Source organism: Bufo gargarizans, chromosome 2 (assembly GCF_014858855.1).
Source record: "Bufo gargarizans isolate SCDJY-AF-19 chromosome 2, ASM1485885v1, whole genome shotgun sequence".
NCBI classification, from domain to species: Eukaryota; Metazoa; Chordata; class Amphibia; order Anura; family Bufonidae; genus Bufo; species Bufo gargarizans.
In genome coordinates, this window is record NC_058081.1 from 725,124,122 (window position 1) to 725,139,698 (window position 15,577).

The 15,577-nt window shown below is 46.7% G+C and overlaps 1 protein-coding gene across 8 annotated transcripts in view; it reads left to right on the forward strand.

Moving 5' to 3' along the window:
* LOC122929149 (protein BTG3-like) overlaps positions 1–15,577 on the forward strand; it is a 134,835-nt gene that overhangs the window by 97,320 nt on the left and 21,938 nt on the right. For 5 of the 8 annotated variants that reach the window (XM_044282647.1, XM_044282645.1, XM_044282648.1 and 2 more), the window contains exon 4: positions 6,976–7,093. In XM_044282647.1, coding sequence (XP_044138582.1) covers positions 7,053–7,093 — 41 coding nt within the window. In that variant the 5' untranslated portion in view covers positions 6,976–7,052. Of the gene's footprint in view, positions 1–6,975; positions 7,166–11,561; positions 11,631–15,292; positions 15,434–15,577 lie in introns of those variants that run through there. The other 3 variants (XM_044282650.1, XM_044282651.1, XM_044282644.1) reach the window with 3 other exon arrangements.

The following is a 15,577-nucleotide window of genomic DNA, read 5'->3' on the forward strand; positions in this document are numbered from 1 at the left end:
TACAAGTAGAGTCCATAGTCTCACTGCTCTTACAGTAGAGTCCATAGTCTCACTGCTCTTAAAGTAAAGAGTCCATAGTCTTACTGCTCTTACAGTAAAGAGTCCATAGTCTCACTGCACTTACAGTACAGAGTCCATAGTCTCACTGCTCTTACAGTAAGAGTCCATAGTCTCACTGCTCTTACAGTAAAGAGTCCATAGTCTCACTGCTCTTACAGTAAAGAGTCCATAGTCTCACTGCTCTTACTGTATAGAGTCCATAGTCTCACTGCTCTTACAGTAAGGAGTCCATAGTCTCACTGCTCTTACAGTAAGAGTCTATAGTCCGCCACTAGCTACTGCTACAGTAAAGAGTCCATAGTCTCACTGCTCTTACAGTAAAGAGTCCATAGTCTCACTGCTCTTACAGTAAAGAGTCCATAGTCTCACTGCTCTTACAGTAAGGAGTCCATAGTCTCACTGCTCTTACAGTAAAGAGTCCATAGTCTCACTGCTCTTACAGTAAAGAGTCCATAGTCTCACTGCTCTTACAGTAAAGAGTCCATAGTCTCACTGCTCTTACAGTAAAGAGTCCATAGTCTCACTGCTCTTACAGTAAAGAGTCCATAGTCTCACTGCTCTTACAGTAAAGAGTCCAGTCCACGATGATGGTAAGAATTTACTTTAATAACCCAAATAATTAATGATTATCTAGTTTTTGTTTTCAATTGCAACAGTCAAAGATGGCAAAGGGATGGAAAAAGGTAACAGCATGCTGTCATGAGCATAACTACAGCTGGAACACTTTTAGTATCTGCTACGGAGCCCAGAGGATGAGGGTCCCGCTCCACTGGAGGAATGCAGTTCTTTTTACTGGTAATGGCTTCTGCTTTCTTGAACTACTATGTGATTTCTCCTTCCTGCTACATGACACCACGTACAGTAGGGGTCATTCCTCACTATGGGGCCTCATTAAAATCTACTTTGCCGCTACATAGTGGTCACTGCTGACCAACATCTGACCCTACAGGTCCTGATTCCCTATGGTGTGTAGCCTGCTGGACACCTAACATCATAAGAACATTAGTGTTCCTGCAGGCAGAGAGCTTCCTGATAAACTACGGGCAGAGAGCTTCCTGATAAACTACAGGCACAGAGCTTCCTGATAAACTACGGGCAGAGAGCATCCTGATAAACTACGGGCAGAGAGCTTCCTGATAAACTACAGGCAGAGAGCTTCCTGATAAACTACAGGCAGAGAGCTTCCTGATAAACTACAGGCAGAGAGCTTCCTGATAAACTACAGGCAGAGAGCTTCCTGATAAACTACAGACAGAGCTTCCTGACAAACTACAGGCAGAGCTTCCTGACAAACTACAAGCAGAGAGCTTCCTGACAAACTACAGGCAGAGAGCTTCCTGATAAACTACAGGCAGAGAGCTTCCTGATAAACTACAGGCAGAGAGCTTCCTGATAAACTACAGGCAGAGAGCTTCCTGATAAACTACAGACAGAGCTTCCTGATAAACTACAGACAGAGAGCTTCCTGATAAACTACGAGCAGAGAGCTTCCTGACAAACTACAGGCAGAGAGCTTCCTGATAAACTACAGGCAGAGAGCTTCCTGATAAACTACAGGCAGAGCTTCCTGACAAACTACAGGCAGAGCTTCCTGACAAACTACAGGCAGAGCTTCCTGACAAACTACAGGCAGAGCTTCCTGACAAACTACAGGCAGAGCTTCCTGACAAACTACAGGCAGAGAGCTTCCTGACAAACTACAGACAGAGCTTCCTGACAAACTACAAGCAGAGAGCTTCCTGACAAACTACAGGCAGAGCTTCCTGACAAACTACAAGCAGAGAGCTTCCCGACAAACTACAGGCAGAGAGCTTCTGACAAACTATAGGCAGAGAGCTTCCCGACAAACTACAGGCAGAGAGCTTCCCGATAAACTACAGGCAGAGAGTTTCCCGACAAACTTCAGGCAGAGAGCTTCCCGATAAACTACAGGCAGAGCTTCCTGACAAACTACAGGCAGAACTTCCTGACAAACTACAGGCAGAGCTTTCTGACAAAACTACAGGCAGAGAGCTTCCTGATAAACTACAGGCAGAGAGCTTCCTGATAAACTACAGGCAGAGCTTCCTGACAAACTACAGGCCTCTGCCGACAAACTACAGGCAGAGAACTTCCTGACAAACTACAGGCAGAGAACTTCCTGACAAACTACAGGCAGAGAACTTCCTGATAAACTACAGGCAGAGAACTTCCTGACAAACTACAGGCAGAGAGCTTCCCGATAAACTACAGGCAGAGCTTCCCAACAAACTACAGGCAGAGCTTCCTGACAAACTACAGGCAGAGAGCTTTCTGACAAAACTACAGGCAGAGAGCTTCCTGATAAACTACAGGCAGAGAGCTTCCTGATAAACTACAGACAGAGCTTCCTGACAAACTACAGGCAGAGCTTCCTGACAAACTACAGGCAGAGCTTCCTGACAAACTACAAGCAGAGAGCTTCCTGACAAACTACAAGCAGAGAGCTTCTCGATAAACTACAGGAAGAGAGCTTCCCGATAAACTACAGGCAGAGAGCTTCCCGACAAACTACAGGCAGAGAGCTTTCCGATAAACTACAGGCAGAGCTTCCTGACAAACTACAGGCAGAGCTTCCTGATAAACTACAGGCAGAGCTTCCTGATAAACTACAGACAGAGAGCTTCCTGATAAACTACAGGCAGAGAGCTTCCTGATAAACTACAGGCAGAGAGCTTCCTGATAAACTACAGGCAGAGAGCTTCCTGATAAACTACAGGCAGAGAGCTTCCTGATAAACTACAGGCAGAGAGCTTCCTGACAAACTACAGACAGAGCTACCTGATAAACTACAGGCAGAACTTCCTGACAAACTACAGGAAGAGAGCTTTCTGACAAAACTACAGGCAGAGAGCTTCCTGACAAACTACAGGCAGAGAGCTTCCTGATAAACTACAGGCATAGAGCTTACTGATAAACTACAGACAGAGCTTCCTGACAAACTACAAGCAGAGAGCTTCCTGACAAACTACAGGCAGAGCTTCCTGACAAACTACAGGCAGAGAGCTTCTGACAAACTACAGGCAGAGAGCTTCCCGACAAACTACAGGCAGAGAGCTTCTGACAAACTACAGGCAGAGAGCTTCCCGACAAACTACAGGCAGAGAGCTTCCCGACAAACTACAGGCAGAGAGCTTCCCGACAAACGACAGGCAGAGAGCTTCCCGACAAACTTCAGGCAGAGAGCTTCCCGATAAACTACAGGCAGAGTTCCTGACAAACTACAGGCAGAACTTCCTGACAAACTACAGGCAGAGAGCTTCCTGATAAACTACAGGCAGAGCTTCCTGACAAACTACAGGCCTCTGCCGACAAACTACAGGCAGAGAGCTTCCTGATAAACTACAGGCAGAGAACTTCCTGACAAACTACAGGCAGAGAACTTCCTGACAAACTACAGGCAGAGAACTTCCTGATAAACTACAGGCAGAGAACTTCCTGATAAACTACAGGCAGAGAACCTCCTGATAAACTACAGGCAGAGAACTTCCTGACAAACTACTGGCAGAGAGCTACCTGATAAAACTACAGGCTATAGATCTTAGTGGAAATAACTGGAAAGCCGAACACTCCCAGTAACATGTGTTTTCAATAACCATCACAGCCCAGACCCTTCGCAGTTCACAACCTGGAACTTTACACCCTATTAAACTCGGCTTCCCCTCTTTTATGTCGCTCTAGACCACCCCACACTTTACGCAAAAAACAATCACTGAAGTTTTTTTTTTGCACGTTGTTTATTTTCCAGATTTTTTTTTTTTAAGTTTCATAAAAGTAAACTTGGGCAGGATATACTTGCAGCAGTGGGGGCACATGTGGCCCCTGCTCTGGCACTGTGTGTGTGGCCCCTGCTATAGCACTGAGTGGGCACAACTGGGCGAGATTTGCAAAACTGTAAAGGAAAGGTGAACCCATTGCGCCAGGTACTTTTTTTTTTTTTTTCAATCGTGGCTGCCCATATAGTTTCAAAATGTGAGGTTTCACACATGTTTTATGGCACCCATTTGGATTTACCCCTGTCCCTGCGGTGCTCTACCACAAGATGGTGAAATGCACTACAGCTTAAAGGGGTATTCACATCTGGATCGCTAGAATATGCCATCAATGTCAGATAGATGTGGGTTCCACCAGGACCCCCAGCGTGAACAGACAGCAGCCGTGCATGTGCTCCCCACCCTCTATTCACTGCTATTTTTGGAACTCCCACAGCAATGAATGGCGACCAAACTGAGCATGCGCAGCGTGCTCTGCTTCATTTCGAGAGCCCCAGAATAAACCATTTTGTGCAGGTTTGTGCAGTAATTTAACAAGGCCAGTAATACCCAGATATTTCAGCAAATGCAACCTACGATAGTGCAAACATTTAAGGGACCTTTAAGCTTTGATTATTTGGAGCGTGACAAATAAGCTTTAGGTTTGATCATAGTTCCTCATCTCAATAACTCACATTATAGTAAAATATGACGGCTTGTTGGATGTACTTCCTTCCTCTTGTGTTTAAAAATTCCTTATGGCTTTTGCAGCAGCTACCTGACACTGAGTGCTGCTTCTTGTCAAACACTCAGATATATTACAATAGATGCCGTGCCCTGCCTGCCCTGCTTGCTATTCCATCCACACCTATTTTCTTTGCTCCCTACACAGTGCATTTAGCACAAGACTGAGATCATGGGAAATGTCAGGAATTCACCAATGTGTACAAGGTTCTGAACATTAGCCAGTAATTCACCCGCATCCTCCTGAAATGGATGGAAGCCTTAGCAGCATGCATGCACATGTTCTGAGAGGGAAAAATATTACAAAGACAGACTGAAACAGGGTACAAGTACATTATGGACTAGGACATGTCCTTGCAGGTCCAGACGCTATCTGGCAAATCCGGCATTGACTCGTAGAGCTGGTGCACCCGCAAGTAATAATGGGCTGAGCGTTACTGATGCACTAAAACCTGCTCTGCTGCAGATCTCAGCCTTTGTGGGGACAGACACGATATGGAGATGTTCTGGTGGTGTCAGAGACCATCTGCTAAGTGTCGGCAGTCCTAAATGACGTCTTTTAAGTTCAGTATTCCTAGACATACCAAGGGTTCCCCATGCCAGTCCAATTCTACAATGAAAGGTAGCATTTCTATAGGTCGGAGCTTCCTTACCGTTCCTCCTGGATCACCATATCCCAAGATTAGTGGCCTGAAGAACAGCACTGAGAAAATACACTAATTCGGGATACTCTGTCAGGAGTTGTTTATGCTGTACGTGTCTATGTGTGGCCACCCGGTGGTTGTGATGAGAACTGCAAGTTGTTAAGGGTTCTGAGAGCATGTTGTATCGAGTGTATTGTCAGATATTAGAGCCGGAAATGGTGGTAATTTATTACAAAATGTGACACTTACAGGGATTCGCCATGCTCATAATTCTTTTTGTATGTCAATGTTTATCATATTGGGGGGAGGGTCCTTCAGGTTGCACCACCACCACCAATGTTTAGGAACAAACGGGCACATTTATTAAGACTGGCGTACCCCTATACCTGGCAGTGGATCCGCTGGAGTTATGAAGAGTCGCCGGCCTCCGCTTCTTAATCTAATACAGCTACCAGGCGTAGAAAATGGTCAATGAGAAGGGCCTCACCCACCCATCATTGCCCACTTTTTTAGACCTGGCGTGAGCGGTGAGAAGTCGCAGATCGCGGCACAAATAAATATAAGCCTATTTTGTGTTTAACAAATAACCCTAAAGGGTCCACGAAAATCAGTATCTATTTGTGATAGTATAACTGGAGGCTGGAGATACACTGAGACTATAAGCTAGAAAGCAAACCGGAAAGCGTCCTCCAGTAAATTCTGTGTGGGATACATAAATAATAATCCGATTTCTTTCCCTTCATTACATTCATTTGATCTTCAGCCTTGCAAATGCTGTTGGGCTCTGCTGTGACTCGCACATGCTGAGACGTCTGGCACAGGCTCCCTGGTTGGAGAATGCCTCATATTTTAACATGTACGTTACCAGAACAGACGGCAGAACGCTGTTGGCTTTCACAGGCAACGTTACGGTCTTGTCTTCTCGTCTTATAATAATTTTTGGCAATTTAGGATACCATAGAGATATAAAAAGGATATTTGAAGACGTAGTACTTAATTGTTACATAGAATGGCAAAAAACGCAAGGGTCACTCAAGTCGTTGGCATCTCAATGCTGATTCCGGAAAAAAAAAGTTTGTATTGTGCAGGGGTGGGAAATCCAAAAAATAAAATAGAGGGAAAATCTGGAAGAGAGATAGATGGGTGGGAGCAGGGAGGGAGGTAAAAGTGAGACGGGTGGGGAAAGGGAGACGAGCACTCAAGAGAATGCAGTGAAGTAAAGTCTGGGGAGGCATGGGCGAGAAGAGAGGAAGTGTAGGAATGGGCTGTGAGACATATGGGTGGAGTGGAGGAAGGAGACAGTAAAGGAGGAGCGTAATGAATGGAGAGAATCAGGGCGGGAGAGGAATGGAGCCCGGGATCGATAATTAACAAAGAATCGGCAAAGTGACCATGGAAGGATGGGGAAAAAACGGTAAGATCGTAGCCTCGAGACCAGGACGGCTCTGTTAACTGTTAGTTTGACGATGGAGAAAAAATAAAAAGTCGTCGGTAGGTAATGGGACAAAAGTCAAACGGGTGAAATTTAACTAGAAAGACGAGGCATGACAACAAGCAGGAAGGTAGACAGAGAGCTCAGCGAAGGTTTAGTAGATCCTGCTCCAAACACATAGAGCGGACAGACACCCGGCAAGCAGAGGCGTAAAGCAGGAAGGGAATCCTTCCCTGGAGGCCAGTGGCTGCCAAGCAAATCTACCAGTCTGCGCCAACGTGCAACCTGCATTTATGTGTTCATTTCTCTCCTTTGTTCCTTTTAGTTGCGACGGAGACTGTCCGCGGGGAGGGGGAGGAAGGAAAGAGAGGCCACGAAAAATGCAACACCGCCTTCAGTGTCATGGCACGGGGCCCAGTACATCCGCCCACAGCAAGCAGCATGTAAGATGGCCGTTACTTCTCGACTGTGCATGGGGCGAGGACACTTAGGGGTGATGGGAAGCCACCAACAAGGTAAGGTGGACATTGAAGAAGTGCCGGGTAGTTACTCTGATATCTCCTTTGGTTCAGCAGCAGCCAGATTACTACTTTTTGTCCACGTGTTGATATCATGCTCCTCGATACAATGCAGTAGATGTTGTTCACTCTAACACCTGCCATGGTTTGGTGCCAATCCTGAATCAATGTGTCCCATTTCATTAAATCCTGCAAATGACTTAAACAGACCGCAGAACATTTTTATCTATATATATTTATTTATTTATTTTTTAACACACAGACGTAGTAGGCCCAAGTTTTCTTGACTGTTGATGTATCTCAAAAACATACATTGAGTTTAATGTAGTGTAGACCTTCTGCCGGTTGCCATAAACCCGTAGATCCGAACTTGTGCTGTGCCCCTCTCACAAGCTCGAGTGTGCGGGTCTGTGTCGGCTTGGCCACTGCAGCGAGTGATGTCCCCATGTTCTTTGTAGACATTCAGGCTGTTGCTCAAGGGTAGTTTGGATTACCATGGATTACTCCGGTGCGTCCTTTGTAAGTTCTGGCTGGTATAGAGTATGTTGAATGCTCGTTCTTCTTCTCTGTGGATTTCTATGTTCTCTTTTTTATCGTGCTCCTCTCAGTAGGGACCCATGAACACCTAATCGAGCGGCCTATAGGGGACATCTGCTCAGTGATCTCCAGGATGAGGTAGTAGGTTGTATAGTTGAGGATAACACCACAGGAGATAACTGTACAGCCTCCTATCTTTCCCTGGGGCTTCACCATGACATCGCAACTCAATCAATCGCTCGGATATGGGACTCTACAGGCAAGTACAGAAGGAGAGCTCGAGGCAGAGGATGCCAACAATGTGTGACCCATGTGCCATCCAATACTTCACCCAGATGTTGGCCCATCTTGAGTGATCCCCACAGAGCGCATTAGGCACTTGTTTACCCAACAAACCCCCAATATTGGAATCCAACCGCAAAGGGGTCGCGGAACATTTCCAATTTTCTGCCATTGCCATATGAATTTGTCAGCAAGCCATGCAACGGAGTGGGCAGCAGACTCCGACCACAGTCCAGTGGCTGCTGACAGCTTGAATGGACAATGGCAGTGATTTCGAAAACCACCACAACCAGGAGGGTGTATTGTCTAGAAATTAAAAAAATTCACATTATGCTGATGTAACAAATATGGGATCAGAATGCTGAATCCGCAGGTGAGGAGTGCGATATTATGTATTCTGCCCTGCGTTTTCTCCTGTATCGCTGATTTCTTGCACAAATCTCTGATCGGTGGCTACGTCTGGCGGTATTTGGTTTGCAGAGTCAAAGGCTGCAGGTTCTTTTTTTAGTCTTTTGTGTCTGTATTGCCATGCAGTGGGTGGCTGCGTGCTTTTTCAGTCTGTACGCAGCTCCGAGAATGGTCTCCTCAGTGTCGCAGCGTCACCTGCTGTTCCCACAGCAGCACTGCACGGGGATGCTACCCAACCTAGCGACCTCTGCTGCACCTTGCAAGTGGATAAGCTAACAGCGCCCCCTGGAGGAAGCTGCATTGTAAGTCTGCAGACTGCTGGATTTATCACTTCCATAGAAGACAGACTGGCATTGAATGAAATACCGGGTGCCATCATAACTTTGCACGGTAGAATGCATAGGCTCCACAGTGTTAGTATTACAGCTAATTAACTGACAGGGCATGCTGGTTATTGTAGTTCTGCACAGACAGGGTTTCCTAGGATGCTCCTTAGTAATCAAACTTAATGGGATGTCGACCAGAAGGAAGATCACGCCAGCCGGTTTCCTTTTTTGTAGTTTTTTTTTGCCCCGCACCCTACTATATCATATGAGGAACCCCCAAATTACGTTACTGGGGGGTTTTACGGCATCAGCCTCCAATCCCATGGTGTCGTTCTTGAGCGCCAATACGTGCGGTCAATTTATTTCTTCATCGGAATTGACAGACGCAATCTCAGAGCTGCAAAAATACGTCTCTGTCCTGACTGAAGATGGGAAAGAGGATGAAAAAAAAGAAGATGATTTATGGCCGCTCAGACGCATGACCGCGCGGCGCACATTCTTACCTTAGAAAGCACACCGGGCAGACGCTTTTTATTTGCAGCTACAATTAAATATCCTATAGGGGAGGGCGGCACGGACAAACTGGGCGCATGGCTGGCAGCTCACATAGCCGACATGTGCAGACACAATGCCCATAGAGACACGTTACCAGTACAAGCTAGACCTATAACAGGTGGCGATAGATGGCGGCATCGGCTCTAGCGTTAGTTCATACGACGTGCTGTACAAAGCATTAACTCCTGAACCGAGCGCGGTCTGCAATGCGCCACCGTCACCTGACAGCAAAGAGTTAATCTATTTAGATATACCGAACATCCAAACGATTGGGGATCTCTACCCACCTTTACTATTCTGCTCCCCCCCCCCCCCTGTCCTGTTTCTATGAGAGTCTCCTCGGTCCCATCACCCCACACATGGAGACAGACCCTCCCTCTGTGTCTTGAGCCAGACAAGTTTAATAAATCCCCCCCATCCTGACTAGAACCGCATTGCGCTTTCTGCCTGTCTGGAAATGAAAGGCAGCCCAGGAGGCGGAGAGAGCGCCGGGGAGGGAGGGAGGGATGGAGCGAGCGGAGAATGGAGCGAGAGCGACGGCAAAAGGAGGGGGGAGAATGGTGAAAGAGAGCAGAGAGGAAGAAGAGAGAGAGAATGGTCAGACAAGGAAATGAAGACGGCGGCTAACAGGTACCGGGGGAAACCAGCGCCGCACAATGCCATTCAACCGGCAGCAGGAGCAAAGCCAAGGGGCGCTGGAAGGGGGGACGCAGCAAATTATGGGGCGGGAAAAAAAGCCATCAGGGTTGGAATGCAGAGACAGGTGTAAAGGGGGGAAAGCAAAAATCCCTAAAAATATGGGGTCGAGAAGGAGCAGTGGCAAGTCAGCATGGCAAGAGGTGGCAGACAGAGACTGCCCATTAGAGAGCAAACAAAGAGCAGCGGCAGGTGTATGACAGAGAAAGGTACAGAGGAATGCACAGACACAAAGGGAAACCTGCAGGTGATGGAGGCATGCACTGACGAGCAGGAGACGGTCAGGAGATACAGGTGCCCCAGAGGCCTGCCGTGGTACCGTGGGCACAGCTACCTGTTACAGGCTGCACGGATTAGCTGTACGCAGCAGGCGATGTGCCCGTGGCTCTTGTCAGGTTTTGCATGCAGAGGGGTGAGAGTGTATGTGAGGGCAGAGGAGGAGGAGGGGGCGGCAGAGACTGGCTCATGACGCTCTCAGACTGAGGATGGAGACAGACAGACAGCGGTGGGGAGAGCGGCAGCTGGAGGTCAGGTGCAGGGTCGGCAGGCACCTCTCGTGGACGGGGTTTTGTCACCTTTTCCTGCCGCTGTTGCATGTGCTGTTTGCAGAGATTTGATGCTTTTATGCTCTTTTGTTGCAGCGGGTGTGCCCCCCGCCTGCTCATTTAGGTGTGACGCCTGTCCGTGGGGCTCAGTCTGCCTGCGCGGTGCCTTCTTCTTGCACTCTTCTCTGTTGGGTTTCGCTTTCTGTGGAGAGGGCAGGCTGAGAGGGGTTCGCTGTCTAAATCTGCATCTCCGTTTTGGGTCAGTCGCTGATTAATATTCTGCGGCGGTCCAGTCGCCATTTTGCGCATTGTCTCGGTCTGTCTGGGCGATTCCTCGCCAGTCTCTAAGCACCTGTTACGCTGTCTGCATGTGCCCTGCTACGCCACCCATCTCTCCCTGTGCAGGTGCTAGTCTGTCGCCTCACGGACAGGTGTCAGACGAGGTGTCGGGGGTTTAGGTGAATTTACCAGTTGCATTCTTGTAGTCAGCCAGTGATTGCCCGCAGCATACATGTGCCCCTCATGTGCCAGGCGCAGAGGAAGATACAGTACATATATATATGTCGCACATGTCAATGAGGGGGCTCGCTTACTGCAGGGACGTCTGGTGTCCATTAACAGACCTACGAAGAAAAGGGGCCAAATCTGGTCGCCCGAGGCTTGTGCCACCCAGAGGTCTCCTCATGCCCAGGAACATCATAGGTGAAGTATCATGGCACCAGGCCATCCAATTATAGCCTGCGCTTCCTGCAACCACTCCCTAAACTGCTAATACAGACCGGGCAAAACCAGGACACACATTAGCGAGACGTCGCGGCTTCTACAGTCCGATAAGTGCCATTTTCTGACACTTGTTCTTCTGCTAAACGGCTACTCCTGGATGATGCAGAGCCTGAGTCCTCCGCCCGGGCAGCTCTGCTACATCAGACGGAGGAGCAGGGGCAGCAGGGGCTTGTTTTTAGAAACCATTTTAACCTGTAATTTCTCAACAGTTTCTTCCTTTAACCCTGGAATATCCTTAACGCATTTCATCCTGTGTCTTAGTCCAAGACTCCGGAGGATTCGCTTCTTTGTGAAGATTTCGGAAAAAGAAGGAGCGTGGAGATGCGAGAGGTAAGAGGACAGAGTGCGAGAGGTGTGGACGTCTGTCTGAGTCCGGGGTCCCCGCAGCTCAAACGCCACAGTCCTGCGCCAGACAATAGACAAGATGTCCGCTCTATTGTTGTCTGGGGCGCAATGGTCTGCAACCGCGTCGTCTGTGCCGCAACTGAATTTATAGTCCGAAGTCGTTCCAACAATTCTAATACCCCGAGGCCATAAACGTTCTATACATCCATGTGCTGCACCAAACCTTCTAGATACAACTACTGACCTCCTGACCTAACATCCATCTGTCTGTTATCTGTCATCTATCTATCTATCTATCATCTATTATCTATCATCTATATATCTATCTATCTATCATCTATTATCTATCATCTATATATCTATCTATCTATCATCTATTATCTATCATCTATATATCTATCTATCTATCATCTATCTATCTATCATCTATCTATCTATCTATCTATCTATCTATTATCTATCTATCTATCTATCTATCTATTATCCATCTATCTATCATCTATTATCTATCTATCTATTATCTATTATCTATCTATCTATCTATCTATCTATCTATTATCTATCTATCTATCTATCTATCTATCTATTATCTATCTATCTATCTATCTATCTATTATCTATCTATCTATTATCTATCTATCTATCATCTATTATCTATCTATTATCTATCATCTATTATCTATCTATCTATCTATTATCCATCTATCTATCATCTATTATCTATCTATCTATTATCTATCTATCATCTATTATCTATCTATTATCTATCATCTATTATCTATCTATCTATCTATTATCTATCTATTATCTATTATCTATCTATTATCTATCTATCTTCTATCTATTATCTATCATCTGTCTGTTATCTATCTATTTCATACTTATATCTATTATCTATGTGTCTATCTATATATATTATCTATTAATCTAATATCTATCTATTATCCCTCTATCTATCTATCTATCTATCTATCATCTATCTATTATCTATCTATTATCTATCTATTATCTATCTATTATCCATCTATCTATTATCTATCTATTATCTATCTATTATCCATCTGTCTATTATCTATCTATATATCTATCTATCTATCATCTGTCTATTATCTATCTATATATCTATCTATCATCTATCTTAGTGGTCTTTGTTTTTTCTGGTCCTGCAGGGAAATCTGTTTAGGCCTCATAGGAAACAGTTTGTGGAAACTAACATAGCAGAGCTGAGTTTGTCGGTGTTTTGGTGGACTACACGGGGACTCATGTATCCTGCAGTAATCACAATGCTCTCCTCTGAGCCAGAGCTAAACATCTTCCTTGTGATTTCATGTCCAGCGGTATATTACATACACATATAGCAGAGCTGAATGTGTCATTTGCCGTAACTATAAATCACAAAAAACACCCCACTAGTTGTGACAAACTCGTCTCTGCTTCCCAATGGTGAGTGGAAAAGTCACATTATAACTAAATTATATAGGAGTTTTCCAATTCAGGAGGGTGGTTGCCTCGGTAAGAAACACAGCAGGGCCAGCAGCCTTTTCTTGGAACTGTGGATTGTGCCGTTCCTCTGTTATCCCTCCTGGAACTGGGTGTTACCAGTTGGGGCCATGTGTTCCTACACACTCTCGCGTTGCTCAATCAGTGCTGACAGGGACAAACTGTCCAGGAACCCAACCTTTTGGCAAAGGGACTGTAGCGCCCACTTGTCTATTTATACATTTCCAGGAGGAATAACAGAGGAACACAATAAGAATATATGCTCCAGAAATATTACTGCAAGTATTTAGGAGAAGAGATGGATATAATTCCAAACATCAATTATCCATGTACACAAACCTCCAGATTCTTATAGACCGCCCTTCTCTGACCCATGATATGTGCCGCCATTTTGGAGTTCTTCATACAGGGGGCGCTAATGGCACTCTCACTATCCGGGAAGAAGCAATGACCGGCCTCCAGTATTAATATTTTGTCTAAATAATGCAGAGTGAAGGTGCATGAAGCGCCCCAACGGGTGTACTTAGGGCGGTATTAGACTGGGCGAGGGTCGGCCACATCATCGCTAACAAGCGCTTGAAGGAACACTCGTTAGCGATGATCTGCCGGTGTAAAAGTGCACTGACGGCTCGGTCATTGGGTGATCGCATCTTCTATGCACTCAGAAAAATCATTGTTAGCCAGCAGCAGATTGTGCCGTCTAATCGTGCTCTGCTGCTGGCAAATAATGATTCTGTATGAGGATGAGTGATGGCGTTAGTGATCACTGCTCCCCATACTGTGGAGGAGACCGCTGCATGTAATTGTGTCTCCTCCACTGACGAGCAGACAATTGTCAGGAAGGAAGGCTTCTGTATGGGGATGAGTGATGGCGTTAGTGATCACTGCTCCCCATACTGTGGAGGAGACCGCTGCATGTACATGTGTCTCCTCCACTGACGAGCAGACAATTGTCAGGAAGGAACGCTTCTGTATAGGGATGAGTGATGGCGTTAGTGATCACTGCTCCCCATACTGTGGAGGAGATCGCTGCATGTAGATGTGTCTCCTCCACTGACGAGCAGACAATTGTCAGGAAGGAAGGCTCCTGTATAGGGATGAGTGATGGCGTTAGTGATCACTGCTCCCCATACTGTGGAGGAGATCGCTGCATGTAAATGTGTCTCCTCCACTGACGAGCAGACAATTGTCAGGAAGGAAGGCTTCTGTAGAGGGATGAGTGATGGCATTAGTGATCACTGCTCCCCATACTGTGGAGGAGATCGCTGCATGTAATTGTGTCTCCTCCACTGACGAGCAGACAATTGTCAGGAAGGAAGGCTTCTGTAGAGGGATGAGTGATGGCATTAGTGATCACTGCTCCCCATACTGTGGAGGAGATCGCTGCATGTAATTGTGTCTCCTCCACTGACGAGCAGACAATTGTCAGGAAGGAACGCTTCTGTATAGGGATGAGTGATGGCATAAGTGATCACTGCTTCCCATACTGTGGAGGAGATCGCTGCGTGTAGATGTGTCTCCTCCACTGACAAGCAGGCCATTGTTGGGGAGAAAAGCTTCCTTCCCGACGATCGTCAGCTTCATCTGCCTGTCTAAGGGTCCATTCACACGTCCGTAGTGTATTGCGGATCCGCAAATTGTGGACCCACAATACACCCGGCCGGCACCCCCATAGAACTGCCTATTCTTGTCTAAAATTGCGGAAAAAAATAGGACATGTTCTATTTTTTTCCGGAGACGCGGACCAGAAGATCGGGGGGGGGGCGGCGCTCCGGAAATGCAAATGCGGACAGCACACTGTGTGCTGTCCGCATCCATTCCTGCCCCGTATAGAAGTAATGGGTCCACATTCATGGACGAGTGAGCGGACCCTAATACGGCCCTTAGTGTCTGCTGAGCTAACCCTGTCTGGGCCATTGATGACCGCTCCCTCATGTCAATACAGGTCACTGTCACCTCCTGTCCTTCATGATGCCATCTTGATATACGTCTCTTCTTTATATTTTCCTCCAGGCTCCTCCATGGCGTCCAGGTAGGGGGGGGGGTCTTATCGGCCGCTCGTCTTGTCAGCACATCCCTCTGTCCCTGAGACCCTTAACCTGTGAGGAAAAAATATGTCACAGGTGAGGTTCTGAGGAGCCGGGTGTCGTGTGGTACCGCAGCACCGCTGGAAGAGACGGATGGACGAAAAATCCCACAACCCATCATATCCTGAGGGCGACTGAGGACAGTATGGCGGTATATGGGGGAACACTGGAGACGTGCACCACAAGGAGGACATCTGGAGGGTCTGTGCTCTCTCTATATTCAGATTAGTCTCCTAGAACTAATACTCCAGCTATGGATAGCGACCAGTATGAATGATGACTATAGACAGGGACAAGTTTGAATGATGACTATAGACAGGGACCAGTATGAATGATAACTATGGA